At 44.6% G+C, this 24,891-nt stretch overlaps 7 protein-coding genes and 1 pseudogene across 7 annotated transcripts; 1 reads left to right on the forward strand and 7 right to left on the reverse strand.

Annotated features, from left to right (window-relative positions):
- Window positions 1–178: 178 nt before the first annotated feature.
- On the reverse strand, window positions 179–5,553 carry LOC128719520 (eIF-2-alpha kinase GCN2). Its single transcript, XM_053813146.1, has 6 exons — window positions 5,497–5,553; window positions 5,201–5,358; window positions 2,845–5,132; window positions 1,895–2,758; window positions 1,224–1,818; window positions 179–1,157 (listed from the first exon to the last, which is right to left on the reverse strand). Exons 1-6 carry the CDS (start codon window positions 5,551–5,553, stop codon window positions 179–181), a joined length of 4,941 nt encoding a protein of 1,646 aa, XP_053669121.1.
- A 428-nt stretch (window positions 5,554–5,981) lies between these two features.
- Window positions 5,982–6,322, reverse strand: LOC128710315 (enhancer of yellow 2 transcription factor-like). Its single transcript, XM_053805366.1, has 2 exons — window positions 6,270–6,322; window positions 5,982–6,204 (listed from the first exon to the last, which is right to left on the reverse strand). The coding sequence occupies exons 1-2, from the start codon at window positions 6,320–6,322 to the stop codon at window positions 5,982–5,984; spliced, it is 276 nt and encodes a 91-aa protein (XP_053661341.1).
- A 530-nt stretch (window positions 6,323–6,852) lies between these two features.
- LOC128710314 (F-box only protein 42) lies at window positions 6,853–8,885 on the forward strand. Its single transcript, XM_053805365.1, has 2 exons — window positions 6,853–6,973; window positions 7,039–8,885. Exons 1-2 carry the CDS (start codon window positions 6,853–6,855, stop codon window positions 8,883–8,885), a joined length of 1,968 nt encoding a protein of 655 aa, XP_053661340.1.
- Window positions 8,886–9,520: 635 nt separating this feature from the next.
- LOC128718807 (zinc finger protein 717-like) lies at window positions 9,521–11,068 on the reverse strand. Its single transcript, XM_053812422.1, has 4 exons — window positions 10,931–11,068; window positions 10,137–10,853; window positions 9,900–10,051; window positions 9,521–9,809 (listed from the first exon to the last, which is right to left on the reverse strand). The coding sequence occupies exons 1-4, from the start codon at window positions 11,066–11,068 to the stop codon at window positions 9,521–9,523; spliced, it is 1,296 nt and encodes a 431-aa protein (XP_053668397.1).
- A 3,981-nt stretch (window positions 11,069–15,049) lies between these two features.
- LOC128718808 (zinc finger protein 287-like) lies at window positions 15,050–16,296 on the reverse strand. Its single transcript, XM_053812424.1, has 4 exons — window positions 16,159–16,296; window positions 15,604–16,087; window positions 15,289–15,539; window positions 15,050–15,217 (listed from the first exon to the last, which is right to left on the reverse strand). Exons 1-4 carry the CDS (start codon window positions 16,294–16,296, stop codon window positions 15,050–15,052), a joined length of 1,041 nt encoding a protein of 346 aa, XP_053668399.1.
- Window positions 16,297–18,537: 2,241 nt separating this feature from the next.
- LOC128708894 (zinc finger protein 200-like) lies at window positions 18,538–19,741 on the reverse strand. The gene is made up of 3 exons (XM_053803873.1): window positions 19,604–19,741; window positions 18,753–19,532; window positions 18,538–18,669 (listed from the first exon to the last, which is right to left on the reverse strand). Exons 1-3 carry the CDS (start codon window positions 19,739–19,741, stop codon window positions 18,538–18,540), a joined length of 1,050 nt encoding a protein of 349 aa, XP_053659848.1.
- Window positions 19,742–20,290: 549 nt separating this feature from the next.
- Window positions 20,291–21,821, reverse strand: LOC128718809 (zinc finger protein 26-like). Its single transcript, XM_053812425.1, has 4 exons — window positions 21,705–21,821; window positions 20,800–21,633; window positions 20,591–20,739; window positions 20,291–20,519 (listed from the first exon to the last, which is right to left on the reverse strand). The coding sequence occupies exons 1-4, from the start codon at window positions 21,819–21,821 to the stop codon at window positions 20,291–20,293; spliced, it is 1,329 nt and encodes a 442-aa protein (XP_053668400.1).
- Window positions 21,822–22,650: 829 nt separating this feature from the next.
- Window positions 22,651–24,644, reverse strand: LOC128718810 (zinc finger protein 510-like; annotated as a pseudogene).
- Window positions 24,645–24,891: the final 247 nt, after the last annotated feature.

Here is a 24,891-nt window from a genome sequence, read left to right on the forward strand (position 1 = left end):
TGAAGAAACTGACGCTGCTGTAAGTAGAAGATTAGAAGGAAGTTACAACTGCCGTTCATTTTATATAATAACGTTCTATATATGTTTTGATCGCTCTTTTTGCTCTCGATTACATCTAAAACAATGATCCATATAAAAAGCCACACTGTAAAACGTGGCGACGGCATCTGTTTCTCTCTCACAGGATTAACCGGCAGAATGAATCGATGACACTGTACAGTCCGACGATTGGTGTCGTTCCCTTGCTTTGGGCAAAAAGGTCGACTATTTCATTGTAGATTTCCATCAGCTGCCGCTTGTGCTTGGGATACCGTTCGCACAGGCTTTGCAGCTCTGCGCGATCGGTAGTGGACCCGGGCACCAAATCGTCGTCCTCCTGGGATCCACACTCAAGTGGATCAATCAAACCAACTAGCCCGCGAAGCGGAGCACTTGGCACATCCACCATAATGAGCGTGACCTTTTCCTTGCGATGAAACTTGGACAGCACGGGAGATAGCTTATGCTCAACTTGATGCTCGTAGCGGCGCTTTTTGCTCGTATTGACCTTCTCACTGGTCAGAAACACGAGGTTGAGTGCTGGAGAGTTGTTGATCGTTTGCTGTTGATTGGCCGCGGTCGACCCAGCTGAACTGAGCCTCATCGAGGCGGACGTCGAGGTGGCCGTAAACGACGATGAATAGGAAAAGGATGCGGACGTTAAAGATCCACCGAGGGAGGTGGTTTGAAGCGATTGAGAAATTTCGCCCGTGCTCACATCCGATCGGCGGAACGTACGCAGAATGTATGCCATTAAATCGGGACGGGTGACATGCCGTTCTTGAAAGCGATCATGGTTCCATGAGCGCACACGTAGTTCTCCGCCATCTCCTAGCAGTATGACCACATTGGCCCCGGCCTCCTTGCCCAGATCATCCACCGCACCAGCACTCGTTTCCATCACGCACGTTTTGATACCGTTCGACCAGAGCGGTCTCAAAATCTGGGCGACCTCTTTGAGCTGCGGTCGAGATCCGGTCACACAAATCAGCACCTCGATCGGTTCATACCCGGCCGTTGGGGCAATAGCGTTTACAAGCTTATCGAGCAGGAAGGAAAACCCGGCACCGCTTAGATCCACTTTCGGTACTTGAAGCCCGTTGTTTATTCCGGATTTTCTGTAAATAGACAAAGCAATTAATGTCTAGGGACTCGCAACTGACTAAGTTCATTGCGATACTAACTGAAACTCTGCCATTTTGCCGTCGTATCGTCCACCGACCGCGATCGTTGTGAGAGGATTTTTACGTTTCGACTTCAGCTCACCGAGCATCTGCCAAACAATGCCACCGGTCTTTGCGCGCTCATAATTCACCGGTAGCCCGGGGCACACGTTCAGCGGACACTGTACGCCCATGTTCTGTGCCGAAGCAACCACCGTTTCGAGATCACGGACGGCTACCTTCGCCAGACTGGCTGCCTCACCCTTGCCACGGATAATGCTCTTAAGGATGCTGCCACCAAGCAGTTCAACGGACGATAGCTCTAGTTGCAGCGCTTCACACAGATAGTTCACGTTTACCTTCGCTGTGGCACCTACCAGCAAAGCGCTTATCTGCGACGAACATTGAAATTTCGAGATTTTTTCATCGAGATATTCGGCCACAAGTTCGAACAGTTCGCGATATTTGTCCGGTGGCACATTGCAGTGTATGAGTATCGCCCGCAACAGTCCGATGTGGTTGAGGCGGAAGAACACGTTTCGCCCTTGAAGCAAATCTAGCTCCCGCATCACATCCGTCGCAATTGCTAGCAGTTCCGCATCGGTGATGAGATGTCCTAGAGTGAGATAGGCGTTTTAATGGAGATGTGCAAAAGAAGAAACCTCCCCACCCCCCGAAACTACGGAACTTACCCCTGCTAGGAGTCACAATATCGAATGCACACTCGTACAGCTGCTTCGGGTGAAAGTTGAATACCTTTTTCTCGCGATACACACGCCCGATCGAATAGCGGCGAATGTTTTTGATACCGTTTAGCGCGATGTACCGCAAGAACGGTACCCTCAGATCGTCCGGTAAGGTCACCACGCTACCGGAGTGTGTCATTAGCTTGACCGTGTTCGACCGGGCAGCGTGCTGTTTCGTATATGGCGTTAGCAGTGGCGTAACGATCTCAATCGCTCCATGCTTCCGGAAGAGAGCGACCAGCTTCGCTTTCACGTAATCGAAACGGGGTAGTACCGGTACCATCGGTACCATGTCGAAGTGGTAGCTTAACTCACAGACCGGATCACTTTCCTGCGCAAAGCAGCGCGCTATCAGATGTTTGTAGTGCCGTGATTGAGGATTCGATAGAATGTGTCTCACCACATCCTGTATTTCCTCGGCTTCGAGACGTGTACGTGGAACAAGCTCGGAACAGAGCAGTTCCTCCGCGGTGGGACGCTTTTGGGGATCGTGACTCAACAGCCAGCGGATCACCTGCACCAATCGACTGTAGCGCGCATCGGAGAGAAGCGTTTCCGGCAATCTAATCAACTCCGACCGAAGGTCCATCAACGTTTTAACGCGCTCCATCCCGGTGTTTAGTGGTGCAGAGCTCATTTCGAACAATATAATACCGAGCGAATATAGGTCGACCTTTTGGTTGTACGTAGAGCGAGACGCGTTGCCTGTTAGTTCTGGTGCCACGTACAAGGCAGTGCCAACCTTGCCCGTTAGCGAGTAACCAATGTCAGAGGACTTTCCCGGTAGTGTATCGATTTGCGTAGACGGTGCTGCAATAGAGAGAGAGAGAGCGAAACAAAGCATATAGCGTAGACCATTTTCTCGTAAGCTGTCTACATCTTCGCATCAGGCATACCGTTTTGATGGCCTTGATTCTGAAGGGCCAGAATGCTGGTTGTCGCAAGACCAAAATCGCCAATCTTTACCTGATCCCGCGAATCGAGGAAAATGTTGACCGGTTTCAGATCCCGATGGATCATTCCCTGCTGATGGATGTGGCTTAAACCTTCCACGATTTCTCGGAACAGGCGCCAGACGCGATCAATATCCTGGTACAGGTCACCATCGATCGCCGTTCGTAGCGTGCTCTTCTCGCAAAACTCCATCTGGATGTACATGTACAGTACCTCGGGCAGATTGTGTGTCGTAACGGCTGGCAGCTTTTTGCCTTCACCAATACCGCTCTGTTCCACCAAATCTTCTCCATAACTATTGTACGAAGGTGCCTCACCGTTTGATCCTACGAATTCTATCCCTCCCGAACTGTCGTCAACGCTTTGATCGTCCAATTTACGGTGATCGTCGGTGGAATCGCTACTCTCATCAGCAGTACTGCTGCTGCTGCTGCTGCTGCTATCTTCATCGAGATCATTTGTATCGTCGTCATCATCATCATCATCATCGCTGCTCGAGTCGTTAGGCATGAAGTCTACGAAGCAATCGATATTCTTATCGCTGATAGCTTTCTTCACCACGTCAGCACCTGTGGCGCTTCGGCGGACGCGCGAAGCTCTTCTCTTTGGTCCAGTTGCAACAGACCACTCGCAACTGCTCAGCATTCCGGCCATTTCTCCTTCCGTATCGGTGACCGTTATTTCGGAGGCGCTTGTTGCCTCCATCCAGCTGTTGTAGTACCGGACGACATTTTCGTGATTCAGTCGCGACAGGAGTTCCACCTCGCGGATCATTTTCTTGTAGAACTGTTTACTTCGAGCCGGTAATCGTATGCGCTTGATCGCATATTCACGATTGTCCAGCTTGTTACGCACCTTCAGCACGTCGCCGTATGCTCCCTTTCCGAGATAAGAAAGCAGTTCGAACTCTGTCTGAATGCGTGACTTTTCGTGCCCGGTTCCGGAACCATTCATTACGAGTGGCATGTACGGTACGAGATGTTGTTGGCCGTTTTCCGAACGCTGACCAACCGTTGGGCCGTGTTGAGTTTTCTGCACTGCCACCGAGAGCTGCTGATGACCCACAGCCGCTGTAGGATCCGTGTGCATTAGAGTTGGCCTTAAAAATGGATGATCAAGTAATTCGGTGGCCGAGATGGTTCGCTCCGATTTACATCTTTCGACGAAATCTTTCATCTCCGAGTGAGGTGCAAGAAGCGCTTCGATTACCCCACCCAGAGCTGGCAAATCTGAGGTACGAAGCGATTGATGCAGCAAATGTTGGCCATCTTCCAACTCCTGAATGTAAGGTATCAAACGAAAGTCAGCAACACGCACCATTCCAGCATTATCCATAAATACGGTCGAATCGGACAGATTGTCGTGCGATACACCATTGTTGTGGAGGTAGATCAATGCTTCCAGCGTTCCTTTCGCCACCATGCTAGCACCCTCGACACTCCAACCGAGAGAACCGGAAATACTGAATAAGCTCGTTCCGAGAATAAATTCCTGCACCACAAACAGTGTCAACGCTTCCTTGCCCATCCTACACAGGATGCCTTCGTACGCGATCAAATGCTTATGCTTCAGAGGGATTAAACTTTCCAACATTCGCTCCATATCTCCCACAACTGTTTCCACCGGTCTACCACGGATGGTTCTGGCTTCAGCCATCGGTTCACCATCGTAGCACAGCGTCCACTCCGTAAGATATACCAGCTCGCCGGTTTGTTGATCAATTCCAGCATACGCGATGCATCCACGTTGAGAGTGTCCCAAACAAGAGCCCCGAAGAACTTTCCGACCGTCCCGAAAGTAAAGCAACTCGCTGCGCCGATGGTCGAAACAGAACGCACCGTCACTGTTCTCCGTCGAAGAGGTTGAGTGCAATCGGTGCATGGGGCTCGACTCGTTCAGGCTCTGGCGCGATTCCCTCCTAGTGCGCTCGAGCTCCTTCTTACGTCGCTGCAGCTCGTCCTGCATTGCTTGCCGCTTGAGGTTTTCCTCGGCCTGCAGCGTGTTTTGCCGGGCCAGCGCTTGTTTCTGCTGATTGGCCAGCATTTCATCGTAGAAGCTACCCTTCGGTGGTACATTGTGCTGATGCAGGAAGGCTTGTACGTTGTTGGCCAGCTCAAAAATCATCACTTCCCCTTTCAAGTCATCGGCTAGCTGCTGAAGCTTCTCGGTAAACTCGCGTACCAAACTGTCGGACAGTCCGACGGCATTCTTTAGCTCCAGCTTCGGTGAGCTGTGTAAAATAAAGCCACAAAACCTCTGTAAACTGTGCTTGGATGGTAAAATCAGATGTCCACGTACCACTTTGGATACTTTGCCGAGCAGCTGATGTAGAGGTCCGCCTTCACGTATGCTTCCTTAGCAGATCCTCTCTGAGGCGTAAGATGCAATCGTAGCTCCAAGGGTTTCCACTTCCCATTCCTCGGTCGCAAATCTTCAACTTCATCGTGAAAAATGGACTGTACCGAATAGGACCAGAAAGCGCCACCGAGGCAGATGAGTAAACAACGTCATCTCATACTTTAACCAAACCATATGGTATGTTTGCAAACGGCCGGCTACCGGCAGTCGCCTCATCATTTTCCCATTACCCCTACCTTTATCACTTCTAGCTCGTTTTCTTGTCGTTCACGAAACGTTTCCTTCTTTGCCATGGCCGTGGATCGATCCAAGATCGACAAATTACGCTCTGCCGGGCATGTTGCTAACGGATGCTGCAATCACGTCCAAGATGAAACAATGTTTTCGCCTAAATAAGCACTATTTCATTGATAAAACGCCGTCGATTCGTGAGTGCGCAGCGCTTGCTTGCTGTCGCGTTTCCGCTTGACGTTTTCGTCTGTATTCATAACAAACCCCATCTGGAGAGAGCGCCGTGTGTTTATTACTACAGATTCGCGGGCGCAACTTCCGCGCCGCCTACTACTGCCGGCGCTCTCTTTTGGGACGAACGGATACAAAGAACGCCAAACAACATGGACTCTCATCAAGATTGTTTTATTCATCGTCTCATAATGGAACATATTGTATTAATTGCTTAACTTAAGATTACTATAGTATCATATTTAGCCCTGGGGAACATTTACAGGTCGAGCTTTTCCTGCTGCACCAAGCTCATTCGAATTTTCTGCAGCAGCTCCCGTTTCACCACATCAGGAATCAGCGTTCGAGCTTCCGGCGTTACAACTTGCACGACGGCGTCTACGTTCGTGTGCCCATTTTCCACTATCGCTTGTCTGCAGAGGTATCGGACCTGGTCATTCCAACCGCACTCGATGAGCCGCAAACGAAGCAAATCTTTTAACCTGCGTCCAAACCAAAAACGTTTTACTGTTTGTCTCACTGGATCGTTTCTGGCTTTGGTTCTTACTTTGTTCGATCTCCTTGCAGAATAGTTATTTGATCAACACTTTTGCTGTACATTTCGAAACGTTTTCCGGCCGTAGGTTTATTTTTGTTCGCCCGGTATTCTTTTCTGGTGCTGGGTTTTTATGATTCGGCGTGCGTTGATGCTTGCTAAACTTTGGTGACAATCGAGCATAATGGGTCGCCCTGTGGACATTTTCGATCGAGCGCTATTTCTAGCGACACCGAAGAAAAACGGGATTGTTCCCATTGTTTAAAATTAACTTTTGTTCAAATGGTGTTTTAATCAGTCCAAATAATTAACAATCGATTGTTTATACAAACTATTTCTTCCGATCATTTTTTTTTCCTTTCAATTGCCATACAATTTGCACCGGGACAGAAATCAGATGTTTAGTGTCACGAATGTCATCGGAGTAAAAAAAAACTACACAACAAAGCAAGCTACAATCGTTTTTTGTGAAGAAAATTATTTTGCTAATTAGTAAAAAAAGGCATAAAGCTATCCGAATACTTATTATTAAATTCTTTGCTTTAGTCGTTAAAAGTAATACCGCGAATCTAGTGTACGTGCCGCTATCGCAGCAATGGCCAACATCAACGATTTGCCGAATGAAATTCTCGAGTTCATCTTCAGCTTGCTTCCGCCCTATGAACCATTAGAACACTGTGCAGGTGTTTGCAAACGATGGAATCTGCTGGCCACAAGTGAGTGGTGGATCGTTAGCTATAAAAAGCATACTAAAAATCTTACGTTTTCCCGTGTATTGCAGATGTGCGAGCACGAAAGAAATCCAACTTACAGAAGGGGTTGATTGATTTCAATCTTTGTTGGAAGGAAATTCTTCACGAATCGACGCCCCGAATCGCAGCGCGTTTCGCCCATGCCAGCACGTTGCATCGAAACTCGATGTACGTGTTCGGTGGTGCATCGTCCTACGACACCACGTTCAACGATCTGTGGCGGTTTGATCTTTCACGGCGCGAATGGATCCGACCAATCTCGATGGGAACTTATCCGTCTCCGAAAGCGGGTGCGTCGCTCGTTTGTTACAACGATTTGCTGGTACTGTACGGTGGGTGGCGTCATGCGTACACACCGTTTCACATGTGCACAATAATTGACGAGCTGCATGTGTACAATATATTGGAAAATCGGTGGACCATTCACAATCAAGCGTTTGGGCCACCAGCGATGACGGGCCACTCGGCTACGGTGCACCACAATCAGATGGTGCTGTTCGGTGGATACCAGAACAACATGGAACATGTACGCACATCGAACGATATCTGGGTGTTGGATTTGAAGCGGCTCGTGTGGAAGAAGCCCGCCGTTTCCGATCTGAAACCTGCACCCCGCTACGGACAGTTTCAGATGGCGGTCGGGGAAGATCACCTTCTGGTGCTGGGAGGAACCGGAGGCGTGAATCGGGTGTTTAACGATGCATGGCTGTTGGACATGCAGCGCGACACGTGGGTATGGAAACGGGTGCAAATTAAGAATAAAAGAGGCCCCGTCACTAACAATTGGTGCTATCCGGCGTGCAATGTCGGTTCGAAAGTGATCGTGTTAGGACCAACGTCACCGAACGATTTGCAAATCATCGTTCCAAGCCGTGTTCCTCCCGTGGGTCGAGTACGCCCTATGGTCGAGATACACCGCATTCGAATGTGCGGTGCTCGAGGGGTGCACAGGGGAGAACCTAACATTCCCCGAAATAGCCCACCGCAAAGACCCAACTTACCGCCACCTCCGCCCGCACCGCTCCAACCCGCATCAGTCCCAGTCCTGCCAGGACCATCCGCTCCGAGCAAAGAGAGTACTGCTGCCACACCAAAACAACCATCCTCTGCGGTACAAAATGTGGTACCCGGTGAAGCGAGACCCGGACCGTCTGGATTACGGTCGCCGAGCAGTTCCGCTGCTGGCCCACCGTCACGTGCGATGCCTGTCATACGAAGTGCGTTTGGTCGCCAATCGTCCGAAGATGACCACTTACCGAAACGCTTTAACCAGCAAAACCTGGAACAGAACCACATGGCGATGGTCGCATTCAGTGTAGACTCCACGAACCATCATTCATCGATAGCGGCTAGTACCCGAGAGCGGCAACTCGAGCGGTTACGAAAGATCGAAGAGAAAATATCAGCCATGCGACGCGCGAAGGAAGCTGAACAACACCAGCAGCAGCAGCAGCAGCAGCAGCAACAGCAACAGCGACCAATAGATCGACCGCTGCCCGATGATCAGCTACTAGATGACGCAAACGAATCTGTGCAGGGTAACAGAGACCCTAGCAACATGTACGAGTCCGTCAGCACGAGCGGATCCGATCCGATCACACCGAAGCGCGTAAAACGGAACGGGCTGGCCATTTACGTGTGCGATGTGTCCAATCTGCTGCCAACGGACGGAAGTACGGAACCTTGCATTGAGTGGCAGGAGTCGAAAAACAGTGGTCTTATAGCGGGTGCACCGGACCACTACACGTTTTCCACAATGATCAGCGGTAACGGTGAGGTAATCGTGTTTGGCGGTTTGAACAAAAACCACAAATCGGAAAATCTATGTGTTTCCAACTCCGTGCACTTTCTCACCGTTCCAACGGCCGTTGTGTAAACCCTTATGCACTCGCAGTGTGGCTTTCGATTAAATGCTTAGCACAGTCGTACTAACATGTTTTCCCAAGTGAAAAACAGTCCAATAAATACATTCTTTGTTGAATTGAACTTGAGATCAGATTTGCTGCGAAGTATACCTATATTGAATGAGTTAAGCGAACCAATCGCGTTCAGACCGGTGTGCGTTGAGCGTTTCAGGTAATTTGTTCGTTTACGACCCAACACTATCGATAATGGAAAATTCAACTGCAACGGATTGATAACAATTTTGCCGCTGTTTAAATTAACTGCCATGCCAATAGCTTTATTACAAAGCTGTTTTCTTTCGAATTGAAGAAATTAAACTGAGTTTTATCAACTAAAACGAGTGTAGATTTTCAAATCAAAGCGTTCAGAGGAAAGGAGTCCTACGTGGATGTTTCTAGACGATAAGTAACAATTTCTCACAAACTTTGCCGATCAGTACGCAACCTATCTGATAGTCGTGCAGTCAAAGATTAAAATCTACTTAATCAATATTCTCGTCAAACAGGATCAAATTTGTTAACCTATCTAGGCCCGTCTGTCTGGAAGTTGAATCAATCTTTCCTGGTCCGTTTATACTTTCCCCCCCTCCAAAACCTAAACACCTTCCTATTCTTTGCTAAAAACTTTGTACACAATTTCGTTCGGTTTAACATCCTGGTTAGCTAGTTCACCAGCTTCCGCATTCTGTTGCTCTGGGTGCATTTTTCTGTTGTGCATACTGAGAAGTGATTTGTAACGGTACGATTTTTTGCAGATAGTACACTCAAAACTGATTCCACTATGCGTAAGTTCGTGCGTTTTCTTGGCGAAGCCACTCTTGAACCGTTTTGGACACAAGCTGCATGCGTAGGGCTTTTCCGATGAGTGAACCCGCTCGTGAACACGGAGCTCTTGTCTACGAAAGGAGAAAAGAAACAACAGTTAACAAAGCAACTTTGATACAAAGAGAGAGAGAGAGAGCGTGAAGGTTGAAAAAAATATTCACTTGAGCTTAAATCGTTTCCCGCATGTCATACAGTCGAAGTTGTACTGGGTGCTGTGGAATCTTTTGCAATGGTCCCGCAATCCTCCCGGATGATTGAATTCCTTCTGGCAATATGTGCACTTGTGTGTTTCTCCAATACCATGTTGAGAACGCTGAAAGAAGGTAGTTGCAAAACGATTATCCTCAATGTACTCCTTTGTGTACTCTGCCACAAAGGACCTGCTCCAAAGGACATACCATGTGCGATTTGTACGTATTGTTGTGCGTGAACCCTTTTCCGCATTTTTCGCAAGATTTCACTATCTTTTTCAGATGTACCGCTTCTATGTGACGCAAGAGGTTTGAATGGTCAACCATCTCAACTGGACAGTGCGGACAGGCACGTTTGATTTCCATCGTATGACTTTGCTGATGACGAGCTAAATTGTTCACCAACTTGCCACAGGTGACGCAAAGCTGCTTTGCGCGACTGTAGCTCCTCGAGAGGTTCGAAACGGGTTCACTCGTTTTACGTATCCGTCTGGAAACGTGCCGGACAGGATTTCTTCCTGCAGTAGTACCGGGTGATGAGTTTCCATTCCCTTCATCGTCACTGAAACACGTTTTAACTGCTTCATGTTCTACCACTTTCATATGTACGCGTTGCTGCGGTATGTCTGATGTTTCGTCCTCTTCGTTCGATATATGTCCACTGATATACGCCCGTTGCTCTTCGGGCTGTATCTGTTCGGTAGACTGGTTGCACGGAAGCACCACTTCAATCGCAAACGTTTCCTCCTTTGAACAGTGAGCGCCCTCGTAATCTTCGCAGGATTCTACGTATTCCACTTTAACGAACAGCTCATGAAACAATATATCGTTACTTTTGCATGACTCCCGATATTCAGCAGACTGTTTCAGCTTGCGCGTACAATCGAAACACATCACATACAGTGAGGCATTTTCTGGTTTAATCTGTAAAATAATAATCAAGGACGTGCCAGGGATGAAGCTGTACTATGGACTGCCGCGGAGGAGGGCTTCCATTTTACCTGAATACCGGTAAACCGCTCTACATCTTCCATTTCGAGGGAAGCGTTTAACGCTTTACTAACTGGTATGAGAAGTTTCTCATTCTGACTCAAACAAAATCGACAAATGTTGGATACTTCGGACGAAAAGTGCTCCATTTCGCACCCAAAAGGTACACTTTGTTGATCAATAAAGACGCTGCAACTGTTGTCAAAATTGGTTTGGCATCATTTGCTGAATCGAGATGCTTAGAACAAGGTCTCCATCTACCTTACCCAAGGTGCACACAACGCGATTTGAATTGCATTCATCGCATATGCATGGACATGAAGGTTAATTACTTTATTTTCCGGCTCAAATCAACATTCATCCGCTTGAATGGAACGTAAATCTTCCAACAAAGAATTGCACACTTAGCTCAAAAGTTATACTGTGGGGCAATGTGTATTTATACAGCACTTTTTGTAAAGCTGTGAAATTTTTTAACGTGTACTTCCAACCCAATAGAACGTTTGAACACCTTCGAACATACTAGACATTCGAACGTTTCTCCACCGTCTCCGTGAGCTCGCTGAAACGTAGAAACGAAAACAATAATGCGGTTTATGATAAGAATTAACCCTCCGGTGTACTTACCATGTGATACACGTACGTTCTGCGATGAACGAAACCTATTTTACATATGTGACACGTCTTTCGAATCACTTTCAGGTGCACGGATTTTATGTGGTGTAACAATTGATGTCTTTGCTTCATCTTAACAGGACAATGTGGGCAGGCGTGTGTAGCAACCGGCAAGTGCATTTCCAGATGTACAGGGATGTATGCGACAAGTAAGCCACATATATGGCAAAGACTTCTTATTCGCTTCCCCGGCGGACGGTACTTTGGAAGTTCAGGCCATTTCGGTGGCCAATAGTAGCTGCTCCAGTCAGTTGTTACACCACAATCACCATTGTCGGTAAACAATATTTCGCCAGGACTGATGTAATTAGCGGAATAAAAATTGTCTTCTTGCACGGCGGTTCCTTCGGTTTGATCGTTTTGAACCGAGTTCCTCTTTCGTTTACTGTGTAGAACGTGCCCTTTAGTACTCGTGGTCTCCCGGTCATTAACTAAACTGCCATCTAGTGTGTTGCGGTTATTTTGCTCCTTGGGTTGAAGTTCTTCATCATCGTAATCCATTTCGTCCTCTTGAATGCTCGCGTATTCTATTGCTTCCCCATTTTCGTCAAGTGTTTCCTGTAGACTTGCAGCCATCATCATGAATAGTTCACGAAAGTGAGAATCTTTGGCTAAGCAGGTTTTCCGGAAGGTGGCATACATATTCAGCTTGTCCGTACATTCCAGGCATATAGCGTAAAATGCTATGTTGTCCTCATCGATCTACAAAATAAAGCTCACTTGTGCAAACGAACTTGCTCTGCATGCATTGCTTAGGAAATGTCGTTCTTACCTGTATGCCGGTGAAAAGTGACACATCCTGCACGGTATGTGCACAATCCAGTAAATCCTTCAACGATATCAAACATCCTTCATCAACGCACAAACAAAATCGGCACACTTCCAGCATTTTGTTCAAGCGCACCGCATCTTCGATGTTTGGAAATGATTTCTTGGTAATCAAATGCACTGTCTACAGCTGTCAAAAGGCGTTCCGTACAAGGAGGGAGTGAGACGAATCGTTCTCACTCACACTTGTGCGCCTACAAACAAATTTCAAAAACCAAACGAATCGAAGGAATTGAATTTTCAGACAAAAGAGTAGTACACAGTAGTTTGTAAATATTTTGTTCCCCAATTCACTTATTTACCGACTTTACTAAACTAAAAAGTGTTAGGAAATGTTCCGTGCAAGAGCTTGAATATAAATTGTGGAAGTCGAAAAAGTTCGCTGCTGTTGGAGTACTGCGTCTAGTCTCATGTAAGTGAAAGGTTTTATATGAGTAAAGGTTTTATGGACACAGAGTCCTGAAACAAAACTTGGGCGGTACCTTCGTTTAGCATTTTTAGATTCTTTTTGCATTTGTAAATATCACACACAGTTTGCAACATTCCCATTACACCAACACGGTCCTATTCGCTCTCGCTAACGTTCAATTGATGATGTTTTCGAACGTGTATGTTGAGCAGAGTTTTGTAACGATATGACTTATCGCAGAACTTGCAGCCAAATACAATGTCACTGTGCGTTAACTGATGCGTGTATCTGGCGCTTCTGCTTTTGAATCGCTTTGGGCAATGCTTACAGCAATGTGGCGTTTCGTTCGTGTGTACATTTTCGTGTACCTTCAATGCCTGCCTGGAAAGTAAAGAAAACGATGGTTTGTGACGAAAACGAAAACGAAAGCAATGCAATAGCGTCGTTGAGGCGAATCTTACTTCGTTTTGAAAAGTTTCTCACATACCACGCACTTATAATTTCTGTCGCTGGTATGAAATCGTAACACATGATCTCTCAATCCACTAGGATGCTTGAACTGTCTGGGGCACATTTTACATTTGTAGCTTTCTCCGATGTCGTGCTGCGAGCGCTACAATAAAACGGTTGTCTGTAGGTTATAAACCTGCCACCGGACCAAACCAACTACTTACCATGTGAGATTTATAGATGTTTTTGTGCGTGAAACCTTTACCACACAATTCGCATGATTTTACGATTGTCTTCAAATGGACAGCCCCAACGTGGCGCATTAGATTGGCGGGATGGGTCATTTTCGTAGGGCAGTGTGGACATTTGTATTTCGTTTCCTTCGTGTGACTTGAAATGTGCAGCACTATGTTTGTTACCATTTTTCCACACATATCACAAAGTTGCCGTTGTGTGTTGGCGTTCTTCGGCCGGTTTGGGGTTTTATCCTCGCCTGGCATCTTTGCTGGATCACATTTCGTTTTGACTGTTATTGCTAAATCTGTCGCGAATTCTACGTGATCCTCATCGTGTTCGCTTTGGCTGGATACAAAAGATTGCTCCGGGACGATTCCATTCCATTCAGAACAGTAGTCATCGTTGTCCACTTCTAGATCCGAGTTACTTTGTGCAGCTAATCGATTTTGGGTGATCGCTGGTAAGTCCTCAGCGCTAACTTCTTCAAATGATACACTAGGCACGAACTCAATTTCAATGGTAGCTGGTTTCACTTTTGCGTTCTGCACGGCGCAGATTTGTCGGAAGTAAGCATCGTTGCTTAAACAAAGTTCTCGGAAGGCACCAAACATTTCCAGATTCTTCGAACATTCAAAGCAAACGGCGTATGAGTAAAGTTGCTCGTCATTTAGCTATAAATCGGGAAATGGATTAGAGATATGAATTACGCGGAATAACCCCGGACTTACTTGTAATCCTGTTAATAGTTCCATTTCTTCGATAGTCAGCGAATAATCGTCTGACTTCATGATTAGGCGAAGCCTTGTATCGTCATTGTTCAAACAAAACCGGCAAACAGTGAACATTTTCTTCACAGCGTCTACTCCACGCCAAGTCGTAACAAAATAACCGCACAGCCAAAGAAGCAAAACATACAAACGTCACAACAGTTCTATAGCAGCAAATTTCCCAACTTCCAAGCCCATCTAGAAAACACAGGGTGTACCCTCATCTCATGGTGAGCGTTCAATCGGCCGTTCAATTCACGATGAGACGCTGAGAAAACACGGTCCAGAGATAGCGCTTTGTCCTAAATGGCGCAGTTCCCTTATTATTTGTCTGTCTCTCTGAATTGTTGGAGAAATAAGAAGCCTGATGTATATTTTATTAAAATGTTTTATTACTAATGTTTGCCTAAAAATAATCATTGTATGCCTAACACTTTTGCATTCTTTTACGATGCTTTTGCATTGACACCCATCGCCATGAAACGGACAGACTGTGCGGTTATGTGGTAAACTTTAGTATAGTAACTAAATTTTTAAACAGACATATCAATCGACCACACGAAGAACGCCGAATAAAGATGAAAACTAAAGAAAAATATCATTTACAAACTAAACCTAATTACACACTCTCCTAACATGACATGCGTTTGCAGACATAGATACTGAACCAAAACTAATGCAACAGAATAAAATTCAGCTCGATGTTGCACGGTTCCAGGGCAACCCTGCCGAAAGACAGGCTCTTTGCGATTCGAATTACCCAATTAGTTGAGTGGTTCTTCCTTAATATGGCGTACGGTATCTAATTCCAATTTGAAATTCTTTGCTATGCTGTGAAATTTTTTAAGATGATCTTCTAAACCACTAGAGCGACTGAATTGTTTCGAGCATACTTGGCATTCGAATGATTCTCCTGCGTCTTGATGAGTGCGCTAGAATAAAATAACAAATCGTCAATCGTGTCCTTCAACGTACGCAACAATCCAAAAACACCGATACGTACCATGTGATACCTATACGTTTTGTGGTGAATAAATCCTTTGCCGCATATCTCGCACGTCTTGCCAACAGTTTTGAAGTGCACAGTTTGTATATGTTGCGATAAGTTTCCTTTTTGTTTCATTCTCACAGAACAATGCGGACAGGAAAATGTGGCTTCCTCTTTATGGATTAGCACATGGCTAGGTATATGATGTACGAATATGCCGCACCAGTTGCATAGGTGTAGCTTTCGCTTTCCCCGAAGGCTCTTATCTAGGAAAGAAAGCGAGACCCGTATTTCAATATCACTCAACTCAACAGCACTATCGCATACTACCTTTGGGACTTTTCTTCTCTTTCTTGAAGCTGGGCTGTGCAAAGAAATTCGGAGCAAACATGTCATCGTCGGAAAGCGTTTCACCGGGCTCGATTCTATTGGCAGAGTAAGGGAAGTCATCTTCGTTTGACATCTGCTCATCGTTGTTGCTTGTAAGCGTATCTTCTTGGCCGTCCTGAATGTACTCCTCTTCGTATTTGGTCTGCGGGCTACTTTTGTTTCTCCAAAACGGCTCGATAGAAAATGTTGTTAACGGTTTTTCATCGATTTTCTCCAAATCCTTGTCATCCTCCTCTTCAAATTCACTCTCTAGATACTCGACCGAATCGCCGTATATGCTTCCTGCATTGGTAGTCAGTACAGAGACTAGGTCGTGGAAGATAGAGTTGTTGTTCATACAGGTGGTCCGGAAGGTGGCAGAGTTTTTCAGACTATTTGTACATTCTAAACACATCGCGTACAGCATAGCATCATCGGGATTAAACTGAAAGTAAAGCAACACCAGCTCGATTCAATGATGCTTCATTGCGTGTGACCCTATGTTACGAAGCTCACCTGTATTCCGGTAAATCGTTCCACATCATCAATCGTAAGCGTGGAGTCCAATATTTTAGTGATGGGAATGAGATATTCTTCGTCTTGGCACAAACAAAAGCGGCAAATGTTGTATATTTCGCGCTCGTTGCTCGCCATTCTGCACAACAGTGCTAAGCAGAAAGTTGTTGATAAACAACGCTTGCTTCAGAACGTCAAAGTTGGCTGTCACACACACTGCTGAAGTACGCGCCAAACACAGGGTGACGCACCGGCCGCTTTCAGTACTGTGCTGAAAGGGGATGCTCTTTCTTTCAAATATCCAACGGAGTTTTCAGGAAAAATATATAGTTCATTGATTTTTATTGGTTAAACGCTCAGGATCCATTCCCGCGTTCGATTCCATTAATTCTGAGGCCGGTGTTTGATTATAAGCTGTTGTTTCTTGCTCTGTTATATCGCTATTTTCGTTAGCGTTTGGATGCATTTCTCTAATATGCGCATTCACCTGATATTTATATCGAAACGATTTATCACAAGATGTACATCCTAAAACGATGCCACTGTGATGAATGAGTTCGTGGTTCTTTCTGTAGCTGGCACATTTGAACCGCTTCGGGCACTTGCTACATTTGTAGGGTTGTCCCATCGTATGGACTCTCTTTTGGTGTCTGTTTAAATTTTCGCTGCAAACCAATAAATTATACCATTAACCAAAGACACCCAACACTCTGCGCTCGTCGAAACAAAATTTAACTTACCGCAGTTTAAATATTCTACCACAAACCTCACAATCATACTCATCGAGGTTATGACATCTTTGGATATGTTTCTTCAGCTTAGATGCTTGATGAAATCTTCGTGAGCATACTACACATTCATGTGGGTGTCCGATACCATGCTCCGTATACTGCATACATCGAGAAAATTCGTTAGCGAAACATATTCTATCAAGGCAGGTCAAACCCAATTGCTTACCATGTGCGCCCGGTAGGTATCGTAATGGTTGAAACCAATATTACACGTAGTGCAAGATTTTACGATCGTCTTGAAGTGCACCGATTGTATGTGACGTACGAGATATGAAGAATGTTTCATTTTGGCTTGACAGTGCGGACACGCATAGTTTAGGTCATCCTTGTGGCTTGTGATATGCAATGCAAGGTTGGTTACCACTTTACCGCACGTATCGCAAAGTGGCTTTTCTTGCCTATGACTAGTGCGACTGAACAAAATGCTTTCAGTGTCCAGTTTCCGGCCGCCACGGCTACTTCGTTGTGATGATCTTATTATGTTTAAATAAGAACTATTTGGCCACTCCTTCCCATTTACATCGGGCTCATCATTATCTGAGTGCGGTTCACCCAGCTCAATGTAGTTAGCCGAGTAAAGCATTTCATCTTTAAGCACCTGCTTTTCGGTCGAGTTTGTTGTAGCACTTTGTTGATGGATGTCGTTGGTTTCATTCGTGTCGTGTTGAATTAAAGGTGAATCGTCTAAAGCAGCTAGCCCGCTATTGGTATCCTCACCCACTAGGTACTCCACCTCTAAAGGATCGGTGTCAGAATCATACAGACATTCGGCATCTTCAACAGTATCACTATTGCTGTTTGCACAAGATCTCCACCATAGTTGATGAAATTGATAATTGTTACTTATGCAACGTTCCCGAAACGCAACTAGCATTTTCAGTTTGCTTGTGCACTCTAAGCATATCGCGTGCATAATACGTTGATTCGCATCTATCGCCTCAATCTGCCTTGCGAAGAAAGAAAGCTTTGGTAAGAGTGATACCATCCACACCGAAACGAGCGAAACTCACGTGGACTCCACTAAAGCTCCAGAAATCGTCGATGGTAAGTGAAGATTCTAATACTTCTGCGATGGGTACGAGAAGCGCCTCATCCCGGGACAGACAGAGTCGACAAATTAGGAAAATTTCTTTCAATCCTTCCGCCATACTGAACTCGCGAAGTGAATTTGTTGGTAAACAAAGAGCTTGAAAGAAATGTCAAAATGTTCCAATTGCAAAGGGATGGGGATGGTTGGCAGCAAGACACACATAATGTTTTAATTTTGTAAATTACGTTACATATGAAATATCTTTCGCTTTCTTACTTTTTAAGACATCATTCCGGGTTTACTTGTCCTGAGACAGGCAGAAACCTCAGAGTAGATACGTTTTTAATGATCAATTTGACGATACGCATGAATGCTCTGCTTCTTTGGCAAGAAAATAGATTCGAACAACAACGATAACCAGTGAAAATACAACGCAAGGCGCGAAGAGATACAATAGGGTGTCAAATCGAAGAATGGAGTTGAATTGTTGGGAACATAGGGACAAATCGTTTTGCTAACCGAAGTAGAAAGCAAAAAAGATTTATTTTATTACGCTGGCTAAGCTGTTCGTTTCAAGCTTCTGGCAATATTATGAACTCTATTATGATGATCTCTAAGACCGAACGGTTTGTTAAATGTTTTGCCGCATGGTTTGCATTCAAATGCTTTTCCTTCAGATTGGTGGGAGAGCTGGAAAGAAAACGCATAGGCAGTTTGTACATAGCTACTTCAGTGTGGCATACTGCTCGGTTGACTGTATACTATTTACCTACCATATGATAACGATAAGTTTTGTGGTGTACGAAGCCCTGGCCGCATATGTCGCATGTTTTGCCAACGACTTTATAATGTACGGTTTTGATGTGCTGTGACATATTGTTTCTCTTTTTCATCTTAACCGGACAGTGCGGACAACTGTGCGTTGTCTCTGGGAAATGAGTTTCCATGTGGCTTGTAAAGGAGGTAACTAGTTTTCCGCAAACCTCGCATAGCGTCTTCATATACAATCGTTTTACATCTTTGTACGTCTTCACGTAGTACAATTCGCTTTCGGCAAGTACAGAAAATTCATAAATTTTTCTCTTCCTTTTCCGTTCTTTAACGATGGGTGCCGGTGGTGCATCTTTTTTGTAGGTGTACTTTTTTCTCGGTCTTTTCTTGCACTCCTCCGTTGGCCTTGCCCAAATATCGTTGTTATCAGCATTGTACGATTTGGCGGGCTCGATGTAGTTGGCACAGTACATATCATTATCCATATTACATACATTCGGTGGCTGAGTATTGTTTAGCTTGGCAATGAATTCATTGTCGCTGTCTTCCTCCTGAATCTGGTCCACACATATATTTATCTCCTCATTCGCACTATCCACCCATTGTACGCTCTCTGCAGATTCGTAGGGCGTGTTTACTGCACTGGCAACCAACATCATAAGCAGTTCTTCGACGTGTTTTTGGTTGTTAAGGCATGTTTGTCGAAATTCTATTGATTTCCTCAGGATGCTTGTACACGCCACGCATATCGCATACAGTGAGCAATGTTCGTCGGCATTAACCTGTATGGTGTAGATCAGAAGACAACTAGAGGATAAGCTCTGCACACTAGACAGCTACAAGAACGTCTCACCTGTATACCAGTATATCGTGCCACCTCGTCGGTCGTTAGTGTAGAATCCAATGTTTCCAAAATAGGTTTCAAATCCCGTTCGCTGTCGCACAAACAAAATCGGCAAACATTTAGCAGTTCTTGTAGAACGTTCACCATTGCTAACGTGTTTACATGTTTACAGTTCGTTTTGGATGTGATTTTGGACGTAAACGCGCGTTTGACGTCTTTCAGCAAAATTCAGCAAATACAATCAATCCTGGCACCGACGTGGATTGACTTGAAACTTGATATACCCACACCGATTCGTACGCCGTACGCGATTTTTACATATTTCTACAACTCATGGAATTTGAAAAACTGCGTTTCATACAAAAATTTTATTAAGAAATTACGCATGGTCGGTTTTTTGGCTTTGACTCGAGTATCATTAAACCTAGTATCACAATAAATAGTACCTCATACTGCAAGAGCTGTTACAATGTTGCGTCGGCCTACAGAACGGCCAGGATATTAGATTGGCAGACGACGGCGCTTGTCCGTAAGCGGTTTAGAGGAGACCTGCAGCAGGATAAGTAAGTAAATTAAACCACTACTTTTTAAGGTTTCAAGTAGATCAGTTCGGGGCAGTTCAATGGTATATATCGGGAAATATCTACATTTGGAAGTGCGCCTGACGAAAATTAAAATGTATTTTCCATTACACCTTTATTCTTTACCATCATCGCTGCTCGTATGCATTTTACGGAGGTGCATGTTGAAAAGCGATTTGTAACGATACGATTTGTCGCAAATGGTGCATCTGAAAAGCGTCCCACTATGAGTCGCCACGTAATGTGTTTTTCTCGCAGTGCGACTTTTGAAGCTTTTTGGACACTCGCTGCAGGCAAAAGGTTTATCTGACGAATGTACCGCCTGATGGATTTGTAGCGATGGTCTGTAGGGAAAAGGAAAGTAATTTTTTGTGTATAGATTTGAGAAAGCGGCACAACATGGAAATCATTTTACCGTGTGGTAAAACATCGACCACATATCGCACACGAATGGGACTGCGAACCATGCGTGCGTTTAAAATGATCCCTCAAACCGCTCGGATGACCATAGGTTTTTGAGCAAATTTTACATTCATATAATTTTCCAACGCCATGCTGAGAACGCTAAAATTAAAGATAAGTCGTTAGTATCTAACCCTCTACATACAATTAACATCACCATACCATATGTGATAATAGGCTACTTTTGCTGGTTAATCCTTTGCCGCATAATTCGCACGATTTTGTTATCAACTTCAAGTGTACGGCTTGAATGTGGCGCTTCAGATTTGCGTCATGCGTCATTCTTATGGGACAATGTGGGCATGCATAGTTGGCCTCCTGCGTGTGAGTAACTATATGGTGTGCGATGTTAAGCACAAATTTACCACAAATGTCACATAGCACCTTTCTTTTCCCACACGGAATATTGAATAAATTAATCCCATTTCTATAGACGCCAATTTTCTTGCTTGAACGCCGGTCGGTCCCAATAGCTGAGCCGTGTGATGTATTGTCAATTTCATGGTCAGGTTCGTGCTCTTCGATATCGGAACATGTCACTTCACCTGGTTCAATGTAGTTAGCAGAGTAAAACTGTTCTTCTACATTCGCTAGTTCAGGCATGGTTGGTTGAATATCACAGTCTCGTACTGTAATATCAACGGAGTTAACCCCTTCCTTCGTTTCTTCGATGATATTAACTGGGTTGAAAGCTTCCTTTACGGCCACTTGTTCGACTGCGTTCGTTAGTTTTAATGTTGCTTGACTATCAGAGTCGTTTTCCGAGGTTAATGGTTCGTTGATTTCGAACGCTGTATAATCATGGTTCATTTCTATGAGATCTTGCCCATCGCTTGCATTCATATAGCTTGAGGCTGGTGCAGGTTTGTCCAGTGGGAAGTGTTCTCGCAAATAGGCATCATTCCTAATACAAGACAAACGGAAAAGAACTGATTTTTGCAATTTGTTTGTGCAGTCTGGGCATACGGCGTACACGAGTCGGCCGTCCAATTGTATCTACAAATAAGGAAAATCGCACCATTTATTACATAAACGACAAAGTTTCTTCGCAAAGCAAGCATACTTACAGAAACACCCGTGGTTCGTTCCACATTTTCGAGAGTTAAATAAGAATCCAGAATGTTTGTTATAGGAGCGAGCGTCTCTTCGTCTTGGTTCAAGCAAAATTGACAAATTTGCCACATGTCTTGCACCACTGCAGACTCTCTTTGTACTTTTTCCGATGAGCGCCTTTTTTCCTTGATTTGTCTAGCTCCATTATGCCTTTTTATGATTTCGTACACGGTAGCTCTATCTATGTCCAACATGTGGCTTATTGCTGATGGTTTAAAGCCGTTTTCATACGCCGATATGATCTGCTTCGTACCATTATCGCTTGTCGTTTTCAACACACGCTTAGCTGCATACTTTGTTCTGGTCTCCATGACTGCAAGAACACATTAGAACATATTTTAAATGCGAACTTCTCCTCTACAAATCACGGTACTAATTCACCTAATTCACCCACCTAAACCTTGGTTATTTTGCAGCTTTCCCAATTGGAATTTAACAGCACTACACTTCAACCAAAATATGTTTCAAGATATCACTTGGCCTGTTGGTTTGAGAATCGTTGGAGCCAATATTTGTTATGCCCGCAAGCAACATTAAAAAATGCGTACACAGAACAACAACAAACCCAACGGAATGGATTATTTGACATTCCCGAAACAGTTGCGTTTATAGGGAAGGTTTGAAATATGCAAATGTGTGATGCTGTGCATTCGAACATGCCGTTGGGAACTTCGTCAATCCGTTCGTTTCTCACATTACTCCGTACTCCTTCCATTTGGTCTCTTCATCCATTCATTCGTTTCGGACATACACTTGCCAAGCTATGTGGGTACTTTGATTCAGGGGTTTCTTTATAGAGAAAACCAGATTGTTTCCATTTAAAACTCTAATGAGAAAATAATGTATTCATGAAGCAGTCAGCTTCAGCTGTTTCAAAAACGCACATCACATTTAAAAATATTATTCCCTGCCATCTTGGTTACTTGAGTGCATTTTTCGAAGATGCATATTGAGAAGCGATTTGTAACGATACGATTTGTCGCAAATGGTGCATCTGAAAAGCGTCCCACTATGAGTCGCCACGTAATGCGTTTTCCTCGCGTTGCGACTTTTGATGCTTTTTGAACACTCGCTGCAGGCAAAAGGTTTATCTGAAAAATGTACCGCCTGTTGGATTTGTAGCGCTGGTCTGTGGGGAAAAGTAAGCAAAATTTGTTGTATAGACTTATTACATGGACTGGGCAACATAGCAACATGCTGAGAACGCTAAAAGTGTAGAGAAATTATTAATTTGGAACCTACCACTAAAAAATTGAAGCTTTTACCATGTGACAGACTAAACTACTTTTGCTGGTTAATCCTTTGCCGCATAATTCGCACGATTTTGTTATCATTTTGAAGTGTACGGTTTGAATGTGGATGCATGAAGATTTGCGTCATGCAACATTCTTATGGGACAATGTGGGCATGCATAGTTGGCCTCCTGCGTGTGGGTAACCATATGGTTTGCGAGATTTTTGATTAATTTGCCACATATATTACAAAGCATCTTCTGTTGTCCACACGACACGTTGAATACATTAACCTCATTTTTGTACACACGTATTTTGTTGTTTGAACGCCGAATGGTTCCAAGATTTGAGCTGTGCGATGCGTTCTCAGTTTTGTCTGGTGCTCCGTGCTCCTCACTATCGGAACATGTGGCTTCACTTGGTTCGATGTAGTTAGCGGAGTTAAACTCTTCTTCTATATTCGCTAATTCCGGCATGGTTGGTTGATGCAGTTTTGGTACACAATCAGTGTCTTGTACTGTAGTTGTTTCAGAACAATTTGCGGAGTAATACTCTTGCTTTACTTCCACTAAATCAGGCGTGTTGTTTCCTCCATTCCATGGTGCTTGACTTCCAGAGTTTTGTATTGTGTTTGGCTCGATTAAATTAGCTGGGTCGAACTCTTCCTTTACGTCCACTAGTTCAAGCGTATTTTTTACAATTAATCGCGGTTGACTGTCAGTGTTTGTCGTCTTGCTTGGCTCGGTGAAATTAGCTGGGTCGAACTTTTCCTTTACGACCACTTGTCTGACTGTGTTCGTTGTTTTTAATGTAGCTTGACTATCAGAGTCGTGTTCCGAGGTTAATGGTTCGCAGACTTCCGGTACTGTATAATCATTGTCAATTTCTAAGGGCTCGTTCTCGTCGCGTGCATGCACATTGCTTGAGGCTGGTGCAGGTTTGTCCAGTGGGAATCGTTCTCGCAAATAGGTATCGTTTCTTATACAAGAAAAACGGAAAAGGACTGAATTTTGCAATGTGTTCGTGCAGTCCGGGCATACAGCGTACATAGATCGGTCGTTGTATGTAATCTACAAAGAATTAACTCACAACAGTTATGGTTATATATATTTTTTTTCGACAAAGTATACTTACAGAAACACCTGTGAACCGTTCCACATTTTCGATGGTTAAATAAGCGTCCAGTATGTTTGTTATAGGAGCAAGCGTCTCTTCGTCTTGGTTCAAGCAAAAATGACAAATTTGCCATATGTTTTGGACCATTCTAGATTCATTTTCAGTCTTTTTTATTGAGCGGTTTAGCTGCTTAACTTCTTTCGCTATAGTTGAAATGCCCGCCCGCACGCCGTATTTTGCGAACACTTTCTCAGCCAGCGCGCTAAGGGTAATAGCGCTGTTTTCGGTGATCCATTCTCGAATACTTTCCACGGCTTCTTTCGTTAACAATTTGGCATGGTTCCCTCCACGCTTTTTGGCTTCGATTTGCCATGTTTCTTTATACCTTTTTATGATGCCATACACGGTGGTTTTATTTAAGTTCAACATATGAGCTATTACAGATGGGTGAAATCCGTTCTCGTACGCCGATATGATCTGTTTCCTATCATCATCGCTTGTAGTTTTCAATACACGTTTAGCTGTGTACCTTTTTATAGTCTCCATAGCTACATGGAACACATAAGAAATTGATTGGGATCCGAACTACTCCTCTTCAAACCGTTGCTTATTTTGCAGCTATTTTGCTGAACTCCTTCAAATTAACGGCACTACACTTCAGCCAAAATGTGTCTCAAGATATCGTTTGTCTTGTTAGTTTAAGAATTGTTGTAGAAATCAATACTCGTAAAAATTGCGTACACGGAACAACAACAAACCCAACGGAATGGATTATTTGACGTTCCCGAAATAG

Source organism: Anopheles marshallii, chromosome 2, assembly GCF_943734725.1.
Source record: "Anopheles marshallii chromosome 2, idAnoMarsDA_429_01, whole genome shotgun sequence".
Lineage (NCBI taxonomy): Eukaryota > Metazoa > Arthropoda > Insecta > Diptera > Culicidae > Anopheles > Anopheles marshallii.

Bases quoted from the DNA above. Each gene is read 5' to 3' on its own strand.
- LOC128719520 (XM_053813146.1), bottom strand. From the start codon at position 5,553: ATGGCAAAGAAGGAAACGTTTCGTGAACGACAAGAAAACGAGCTAGAA. The intron at 5,359-5,496 runs GTAGGGGTAATG...TATTCGGTACAG, and splicing joins ACGAGCTAGAAGTGATAAAG to TCCATTTTTCACGATGAAGT. The intron at 1,819-1,894 runs GTAAGTTCCGTA...ATCTCACTCTAG, and splicing joins TATTGTGACTCCTAGCAGGG to GACATCTCATCACCGATGCG.
- LOC128710315 (XM_053805366.1), bottom strand. From the start codon at position 6,322: ATGTACAGCAAAAGTGTTGATCAAATAACTATTCTGCAAGGAGATCGA. The intron at 6,205-6,269 runs GTAAGAACCAAA...GTTTGGACGCAG, and splicing joins CTGCAAGGAGATCGAACAAA to GTTAAAAGATTTGCTTCGTT.
- LOC128710314 (XM_053805365.1), top strand. From the start codon at position 6,853: ATGGCCAACATCAACGATTTGCCGAATGAAATTCTCGAGTTCATCTTC. The intron at 6,974-7,038 runs GTGAGTGGTGGA...CGTGTATTGCAG, and splicing joins ATGGAATCTGCTGGCCACAA to ATGTGCGAGCACGAAAGAAA.
- LOC128718807 (XM_053812422.1), bottom strand. From the start codon at position 11,068: ATGGAGCACTTTTCGTCCGAAGTATCCAACATTTGTCGATTTTGTTTG. The intron at 10,854-10,930 runs GTAAAATGGAAG...ATTATTTTACAG, and splicing joins AGCGGTTTACCGGTATTCAG to ATTAAACCAGAAAATGCCTC. The intron at 9,810-9,899 runs GTGAATATTTTT...CTCCTTTCGTAG, and splicing joins GGGAAACGATTTAAGCTCAA to ACAAGAGCTCCGTGTTCACG.
- LOC128718808 (XM_053812424.1), bottom strand. From the start codon at position 16,296: ATGGCGAGCAACGAGCGCGAAATATACAACATTTGCCGCTTTTGTTTG. The intron at 15,540-15,603 runs GTAGTATGCGAT...TTTCTTTCCTAG, and splicing joins AGAGAAGAAAAGTCCCAAAG to ATAAGAGCCTTCGGGGAAAG. The intron at 15,218-15,288 runs GTACGTATCGGT...ATTTTATTCTAG, and splicing joins AAACGTATAGGTATCACATG to CGCACTCATCAAGACGCAGG.
- LOC128708894 (XM_053803873.1), bottom strand. From the start codon at position 19,741: ATGGTGAACGTTCTACAAGAACTGCTAAATGTTTGCCGATTTTGTTTG. The intron at 19,533-19,603 runs GTGAGACGTTCT...TACACCATACAG, and splicing joins CACGATATACTGGTATACAG to GTTAATGCCGACGAACATTG. The intron at 18,670-18,752 runs GTAGGTAAATAG...TTTTCTTTCCAG, and splicing joins AAACTTATCGTTATCATATG to CTCTCCCACCAATCTGAAGG.
- LOC128718809 (XM_053812425.1), bottom strand. From the start codon at position 21,821: ATGTGGCAAATTTGTCAATTTTGCTTGAACCAAGACGAAGAGACGCTC. The intron at 21,634-21,704 runs GTAAGTATGCTT...CCTTATTTGTAG, and splicing joins AACGAACCACGGGTGTTTCT to ATACAATTGGACGGCCGACT. The intron at 20,520-20,590 runs GTAAAATGATTT...TTTTCCCTACAG, and splicing joins GGTCGATGTTTTACCACACG to ACCATCGCTACAAATCCATC.